Source organism: Panthera pardus, unplaced genomic scaffold (assembly GCF_024362965.1).
Source record: "Panthera pardus isolate Hobbes unplaced genomic scaffold, ASM2436296v1 HiC_scaffold_14, whole genome shotgun sequence".
Lineage (NCBI taxonomy): Eukaryota > Metazoa > Chordata > Mammalia > Carnivora > Felidae > Panthera > Panthera pardus.
In genome coordinates this window covers 2974361-2983203 of record NW_026526699.1, presented here as the reverse complement: position 1 = coordinate 2983203, position 8843 = coordinate 2974361, and the positions used below count along the sequence as shown (strand labels likewise).

Here is an 8843-nt window from a genome sequence, read left to right as displayed (position 1 = left end):
CGCCCCCCCGGAGCCCCCATTGGTCGCTGCCGCCACCTGGCTTCTCGCGAGACCCGCCCCTCGGCGCCCCCATTGGCCGCCGCTGGCGACTTCCGGTTCCGCCCGGAAGCCCGGCCGGGCAGTGGGTCAGCTTCTGCCGGGAGTGGAGCCCCGGGCGCAGGGCGTTGCCATCTACGGGGTTTTAAAAACGGAATTGTTCCTGTCACTCCGAGGTCGCCGACCTCCGCCTACGAAAGCGTAGACAGACCCCCATATGGCGGCTTCGGGCTCTGCCGGTCTTCCAGGCTGATTTGCAAAGCTGGCGCCTGCCTGCGGGCTCTTTCCTGCCCCCGGCACGGGGTTCCCGTGCAGGTGCAGCGCTGACGATTGGGGCCGCCTCTGCACGGTAGGTCGGTGAGCGGCACCCCTAGCCTCTGCTGTCCTTCGGGGGCCGGTTCCACCCCCGTCCCCCAGAGTGGCAAGCACCCTGTGTGCAGACGGTCCCCAGGAAACATCTCCCCATGAAGAGCCGCTGCACCAGGACAAGTCAGGCGCCGAGTTTGCTTCCTTGTCTGTTGTCTGGCATCCCGTTTTCCCTCAACACTCAGCTCAAGCGTCCATCCTTGCAAGCATTTCTCCACCATCCCATCTGAAGTGCATCCCACCCCATCCCATTGCCTTGTTTTAGTTTCTGCATAGCGCCTGTCATGTTTTTTTTCTGTATTCCTTTGTCCTCCCTGGCTTGTACTGGTCCCCACAAGTATAAGTTCCATGGTGGCAGGGATCTCATGTGTCTTATTCTTCACCACGCCCACAGCACCTGCAATAGTGACCACTGGCATATGGTGGAGGGGAAGAGCGTCCTCCAGAAACGGCCCAGGCATGGCTTGAGATATTGGGACCCACAGCTGGATGATGGCCGTTCGTGTGAGACCGTTGCCTATTCCTTCCTCCCTCTTTGAGGCCAGCCAAGAGAAGGATGGAGCCGTTACCTGGGGAGTGGGCTTTCCGGTAGGTCATCTGGCTGAGAAATGCCTCACACAGTGCTGGTGCTGGCACAGCAGGCAGGAGATAAATACTTACTACCCTTTAAAGAGAGAATCATTGAATGGCAGTATAGGACCTTCCCATCCAATCCATTAATGCTAATTGTCCTCAATCAATGTCACATTCCTGGTCCTCCCAGAATAGGTCGCATCCCTTTTCATATGTCTTTAGAGTACTCGCTGCGTGTTGTTTTCACAATACTCTTTTCATTTACGATTACATATTTTGCAAAATGATTTAATGTCAGTCTTCAAACCAGGGAGGGCTGTGATTTTGTTTGTCCGTTACTGTGTTTCTAGAATCTACCACAACCCCCACCACGAAACTATGTATGGAATTGGATGATTGAATGGATGTTTGAAGTTTAAATGGTGCCCAAATAATATTTTATATTCATTGTTTTCTTGGTGTTTTTTGTTTGCTTTTTTGAGATCCCTGTGATTTCTACAGCATGTTAGTATCCAAATTTAACTAAAAGGCAAACCACTTAAGGTTCCTCTCCAGGATCACACACGTAGTAGGCAGTAGAGCTCAGTCTTATTTATTTTTTTTTAAGTTTATTCATTTGTTTTGAGAGAGAGAGCACGGGAGGGGCAAGAGAAAGGGAGGGAGAGAATCCCAAGCACTGAGAGTGTGGAGCCAGACACGGGGCTTGAGCCCACAAACTATGAGATCATGACCTGAGCTGAAATCAAGAGTCGAGCGCCCAACCAGCTGAGCCCTCCAGACGCCCCGGTGGAGCTCAGTCTTACATATGAGGCTTTTACCTAATTCCTAGTACAGTGCAATGCTTCTTCCGTCCTCTGGCTGGTACGTGAGACAGAACCTTCAAGTATTTGTTCAAGAGACTGATACAATCACCACTCTCGGGCAAAGTGCAGGGTAAACATGGGATAAAAATTAAGCCACTCGACGCGGTTCATGAGATGAGTTCTTGTGAAACTCCGCCCCATACAGATGTGCCATTTTGGATGACAGCAGACTAACCCAACTGGATGATCTCCACTGAGAAGTGTAAAGCTAAGTGAACAAAGTGGGGGCAGGAGTTGGAGTTCAGGATGTACACTGAGGAAGTGTGGCACTTCCTGGTGCTGGGAGGTCTGGTCTGCACTGCAGTCTCTGACATCTTGAGGTTGCAAAACAGTCCAACTGGAAGAAGCGTTCCGGTTTGTCTGCAATGATTTTTCATGCGCAGCCCCGGCCCCGTGACTTGCTTCGGTGAAGAGAATGGCGGAGCGTCCCTGGGCCGGGTCTGGGCCTAAACCTTAGGAAGTTCTGGCAGCTTCTCCGATCACAGCCGCCACACTTCAAGCACCCAATGGCCTCGTGTGTGTGATGCTTCCGTGGTGAGCACAATGGTGTGGATTACCCCACCACTGCAGAAAGTTCTGTCGGTCAGTGCCGCCCTATACGGATGTGCAGTGGGCACGACCGGTTACTGCCTGTCCAACACCCCCCCCCCGCCTGTCCTGCAAACAGAATCCTGATTCCGCTTGGCTGTCTGTTCTCCATTTGTCCTCCCCCAGCCCGCTCCCCACCAGCTAACCGTGTCGCTCAGGAGAAGCTAACTTCATCTTTGTTTCTGGATCCGACTAGTCAAAACCAATGCTAGTCTGTCATGCCTCTTCTGAAACCCAGACTCTACCCAGTCGAGACGCGACGTTCCCCCAGGGCCCGGCAGAGGACAAATGACATAAATTGGCCCGGTCAGGCTGAAAGAAAGGACTCTTGTACCAGCCTGCGAGAGAGACACTCTTCCAAGGGGGATATGGATTAGGAAGCCTGAGGCCCTCATTGCTGCTGGCAGCTGTCTCACACTCCCAAGACGAACCGGCTGGGGATGTGGACAGCACGGTAGAGAATCAGGGAGAAGTTAGGTAGTGAAAGATCACAAATCGTACACTGTTTAGGCCGCGTGCTGGGTGTTCCGTTACTTGTAGCCAAGACTCACCCGTCATGATTCTGTTAAAAAGTAAGAACATAAAAGGAGAGGGGGTGCCTGGGTGGCTCAGTCGGTTGAGCATCCGACTTCGGCCCAGGTCATGATCTCACGTCCGTGAGTTTGAGCCCCGCATCGGGCTCTGTGCTGACAGCTCAGAGCCTGGAGCCTGCTTCGGATTCTGTGTCTCCCTCTCTCTGACTCTCCCCTGTTCATGCTCTCTCTCTGTCTCAAAAATAAATAAACGTTAAAAAAAAATTAAAAAAAAAAAGAACATAAGAGGAGAGGGCAGCCTGATTGTTGTCTCACATTGGGCCAGTTTGTGCTTTGAGCTCCTGCCTGGACCCTGCAGCCCATGCGTTCTGAGCCCCTGTGCTAAGCCCCAGTCATTGTAACACTAAATAATTGATACAAGTTGACGGCTCACCACTGTGTGGAGTAGACTCGTAATACGTGCCTGTTCCTGGAAGTGACTGTGTGAGTCTCTCCTTTGAACCTAAAATAAATGAGTAAATGACCTGAGTTACACAGCTGGCGTCTGGGGGATAAGTATGGCGTCCGTCATTTTACAGAGTACAGCTTTGTCACAGCCTCTTCGCCTCAAGGGCCCTGTGGGAAAGCGAGCCTTAACTGCAAGGGCGCAGGGGTGTGGACTGGGGTGCACCACTGGCTGTCAGACACGGGACCCTTCCCTGCTCCAGCACTGCCCTGTCCCCTGGGAGGAGGTGCGGTCTGATGGAGTGAATTCAGAAGCCATCAGAGACTGAGCACATTTCAGGGGCGGTCGAACCTCTCTGACCTTTTCATAATATTTCCGCGGCTCATTTCATCTCTGCGTGGCTCGCCCCTTGCTTCCAGACAGTCGTACCTGTTTACTCACAGTTTCGGCTTCCTCAAAACGCCGGGTCACAGCTAGCCATCACGGATGTTCTGTGCCGTCTGTCGTCACCAGTCAACCATAGTCCGCAAGGTGCGACGGCTCGGTGTCAGGGCTTGCGGCCCGTGCTTCTGCTTTTCTGCTCCCCGGTTCCATCCTGGGGACCACGACAGGCCCTGCTGGTCTCTGTGCACCAGACCGTGGTGGGAGGCGTTAGCAACGTTACAGTCAGGCCATCCTGTCAATCTTTGGACTCTCCTCGGGGACAGACTTGTCAGAAGTTCTGTTTATTTCAGGGAGTCCCTGTTGTAACGGTTCGGTCTGGCTGCAGAGAATCTAGGCAGAAGCAGAAAAGATAAGCAGTAGAGGCACAGTCAACCCACGGGGTGGAGTCAGGCCTTCCATTCTTTGGCCCACAACAAAGCCAAACTCACCTGCCTGCGCTGCATGAATTAATTCAGCTCTCGGAATGACGTGTGTTTTCTTTTTACCGGGGAGGTGAGAGTGCATGGCCAGGAAGTCGGGTTTGTTGGCTTTGCCTTTTTTTAAGCACTCATTTTACCTGGCCCTTGTGCGTAACGACCTCTGCTTCTTGGGGTTATGTTCTCATGTGCTTTAAAAAACCCCGGGCCATCTGCAACAGCCAGGCATTCACCAGCAGAGAGGGAAGGTAGGAGAGAGGGGGAAAGTGAAAGATCAGGAACTTCCCCTTCCTCCCTTTTGAAGACGTGCCAGCTGTGGGACCACACCTAACCATCCTGTCATAACCACCACCCTGTAACTCCTCACGAGTGTCTTAATGCCTATTGCAGTCATAAAATAGGTAATCGGTAGCTCCAAGTGTATGTATTTGGTTTTTAGATTAGGCCTCACAGAAAAGGTCAGTGAAGAGGAACCCGCGGGAAAGACCATCAAAACACATGCATAAAATAATTCAGCAAATGGTAATAAAGACATTTCCAACCCATGGAGAAAAGCACGGAGTACTCAATGAATTCTGTCAGAATAAGCAACTATTACATGTGGGAAAAACAGTTTTCACACTCCGAACCAGCATCAATTCCAGATGGCTAAAATATTGTCATGGAGAAATAAAAGAAAAAGCATTAATTAAAAACGTTGGCAAACGGAAACTCTTAGGGCAGAGAATGTTTTCCTAAGCCTAACAGTAAAGCCACAGGCCATAACAGAAGACGGTTAAGTATCTGACTACATAAAGACTTAAAACTTCCTTGCGTAAAAGAGGGTAATTGCTGTTGACAGCAAACAAACTTAAAAAGTACTTGAAACACGTATGACAAACTTAGTGTCTTCATTTTACCAGTTCTTGGGAGTCTTATGGGATGTATTGGGTAAACATCCAGTAAATAAAACGCACAAAGTGAGTGTCCCGGCGTCCTGGAGGACGGGCTGCCCCGTGGCCCTGCTCAGCATCTATTCTGAGGACAGCACCTTCTTTCTTGGGGTAACCTGTGCCCCCTGTGGTGCAGGCAGGACTGGCCTCCCCTGGGCGGGGTGTGGTCATGTGACCTAAGCCTGTCCGCTCTGTTGAGCTACGTGATTGGCTCAAAGATGGGATGGTGACCCAAGTTGGTCTAATCCGGGCTAAGCCGTGAAAGACATTTCTGGGTCTAGGTTCTGCCCATCGCTTAAAATAGGTTTTTTCCTGGACATTCAGTTGTGAGCCCATAATTTCTCTTTCTGATTAAGCAAGTGTGACTTTTGTCCCTTGCAATGGAAAATTTCCAGCTAATAATACAGGCAATAGGCACACATGCATGCACACAATTTACACCCACGTGCACACACATTACACGCACACACATATTACACATGCATGCATGCACCTTACGCACATATGCATTACACAGGCCTACACAAGCATTGCACACGCACACATTACACACGCATACACATTACACACATGCACACACATTTTTTAAAAAAATGCCCTTCAAAGGGGAAAAAAAAGTTAACACTAATAATTTAAAAACGCAGAAAGACGGGACACGTCACTTGAACTGAAAGGCAATTTGGGGGAAGTGAAGTGTGTGTGCCCATAAATGGCCAACGGGGAGATACGTTTGGTGCAATGTTTCTAGAGGGCAGTGGGTGTTCATTTCAAAACCGCACTCGTCGACACTCCGTGCGTAGTGCCATTTCCAGGAATTTAGAATGCACAGAGACTTAGCTCTAAAACGTTCGTTGCAATGTTGCCTAGAGTAGCAGGATTGGGAGCAGCAAAGAGGTACAGGAGGAAGGCATTGATTGTAGCGCATGGGGACACTGGGATGCTGTGTTCTTCCTCAAAGGATACAGGGTTCTGAGGTGGAAACCATTTAGGACACACTGTATTTGATTTCTCTTGTTACTAAACAAATCACAACTGTAGCAACCAACACCACCAGCCCACGCTTGTGTGAGTCAGGAGTCTGGGCGTGGCTGACTGGTTCTCAGCTCAGGGTCTCACACAGCAGAAGTGAGGTCTCATCTGGAGCTCTTTCTGGTTCCCGTGGCCGTGGCAGGATCTAGTGCGTTGAGGCGGGCGGTAAAGGTGCCAGTTTCCTGCCAGCTGTCAGGTGGGGGCGTGGGGGTGGCCTCCGCCCCAAGGGCCTGCCTCTGCTCCGTGCTCGTGGCCACCGTGGGCCCCAAGGGCAGCGGCAGAGAACCTCCCCGACCTCGCGTCCCTCTCACACCAGAGCCTTGTTGACATCAGGAAATGCCCAGCACCTTTAAAGGGACAGTTACTGGATGAGACTCGCCCCGCATAATCTCCCCATTTTAAGGGCGACTGATTGGGAACTTAGCCTACAAATTCTCCTCACCCCACCACCTGGTTGGGCGTTTGATTGAATAACTGGAAGATGACAGGCATCAGGAGGCTGGAAATCTTGGGGCCACGTTAGCACTATGCCTACCACGATTATTAAGTAAAAGTAAAAAAGAGCAAATAACAGAACAACAACAAAAACCCAACCCGTGTAAAGCATTTTTACTTTTTGTAACGCAACGACAAGCACAAACCAAAGCGATGAAAGTCGACAACAAAATACCGTGTCCGTATAGCCGAGTCAAAGGGACAGCGGCATCCGTTCTGTCTGCTACTCTCGGAGACATCCTACCTTCTCGAGTCTCCGTTCCTTCATCTGTAAAGGGCTGAGAACAGTAGTGCCTACCGTCCAGGGTGGGGGGAGGCCTGGTGGGGGAGTAAACTGCCCAGTGCCTGCAACCCTGGTGGCCGCAGGGGGGTGGGGGGGTGCGACTGTTTTCGCGATTAGATTCACAGAGTCTGGAGAAACCTGAGACCCAAGTGCTCAAGGTGTTTACCTCAGGGCAGTGGGATTCGGTGTGATTTTTAAATTCTGTTTTGTGTATCTGTATGTGCTAAACATACGTGGGCGTTTAATACAAATAAATGAAAAAATTTAAAGAATAAATACGGCTCTCAGCATACGACAGGTTGTTACTAGCAGCAGGTAAAATATCTTCCCTTTCATCAGCCTCTGACGTGCACAGAATTGGACCTTTGTCTCTTGTGTTACGAGACCCATGGGGCCACAGAGCAGCAACGGTGCGTTCACGCGGACCGTCTCGTGTGGCAACGATGAGAATCTTGGGGATGAGCTTCCTTGTGCTGAAGAGTTAAGAACCCACCACGCCCCACCTTCAGAACAGCAGTGGGAAGAAAGGGCTGCTTGCCTTTTGCTGAAAGCTCGAAGGGAAGATCGTCCGGTTCTGGTTGACTCCCCACCCCCCCCACCCCCCGTTCGCCAAGCAACACTAGAAGAAACCAGTTCCTTTAGACCTGTGGCTTTCTTTTGCATTTGATCATGTCAAGTGCTGTCCGGAAAGCCAGAGAAAGGAAAGCTAACCAGGGCACTTAAACCACAGTTGTCTGTGTGTCTTCTGATTTCAGGAAGATCCCCGCCCCCCACCCCGCACGCCACGTTTCTAGTTCTCAGTACTGTGGTGGGGGGACAAAGGTGGTGCAGAGACTGGAACCTGATAGAAAAAGAGAAGGAGCGTACCTCGTTTGTTAGTGTCATGAAGCAAAAAGAGAGAGAGAGAGGAAAAAAGACGTCAAGTGTTGATTTTTATCATGAGCCATTTCTAAAGTCAGTATCTTGCCCTGAAAATGCGATCACTTTTACACGGGGCAAATAACATAGTTTCATTGTTCCTGGTGCCGTGAACTGGAGAAGTAGTCTAAGCAAACACTATGATGAAAGAAAAAATAGATTTTGCTTTACATATATTTTAAGGCCCTTGTGTTAGAAGCATCTGGAGAAACGTAAGAGATGCTTACGACCTTTTCTGTTCTAGTCGTGCCCCCCCCCCACTAATTATTTCTATGTCATCCCGTGATATCACATTTGTCTGTGAACCCTTTTCACTGCCTACTTGGGAGAATCACAAAAGACTTCACCAAAATGAACTAATTAGCTATGATACTGTTTACGGTCCTTCTTTTGTCTCCTAAATGGGCACACGGAAGCAATGAATGAACAAAGAAATGGGCCCCCAAAGATCTGTCAGAATCTCCTACCCTACAGAACAGGTGTATGCCAGAAAAATCCAACGACAGTGAATTTCAGCCCAGCAAATCCTATAGCAGCACTGACTTCCATTAAAAAATCAGGAGGGGCGCCTGGGTGGCTCAGTCGGTTAAGCGTCCGACTTCAGCTCGGGTCATGATCTTGCGGCCCGTGAGTTCGAGCCCCGCGTCGGGCTCTGTGCTGACAGCTCAGAGCCTGGAGCCTGCTTCGGATTCTGTGTCTCCCTCTCTCTCTGCCCCTCCCCTGCTCATGCTCTGTCTCTCTGTCTCAAAAATAAATAAACATTAAAAAAAAATTTTTTTTTAATCAGTAATGCATCATCGTGGGAACAAAATTTCACAGCAGTGCAAATTCAACGATTTCACTTAATTCAACAAGCATCTACCCGGTGCCTACCCTACCGATGACATCTTCCCAAGCAAGGGGGAGGTTGGAGCCATGACTA

The 8843-nt window shown here is 50.2% G+C and overlaps 1 protein-coding gene across 1 annotated transcript in view; it reads left to right on the top strand.

Moving 5' to 3' along the window:
• The first annotated feature begins 21 nt into the window (after positions 1 to 21).
• The window catches only part of GLT1D1 (glycosyltransferase 1 domain containing 1), a 91183-nt gene continuing 82361 nt past the window's right edge, over positions 22 to 8843 (top strand). The window contains exons 1-2 of the mRNA XM_019433791.2: positions 22 to 385; positions 797 to 990. Coding sequence (XP_019289336.1) covers positions 959 to 990 — 32 coding nt within the window. The 5' untranslated portion in view covers positions 22 to 385; positions 797 to 958. The remainder of the gene's footprint in view (positions 386 to 796; positions 991 to 8843) is intronic.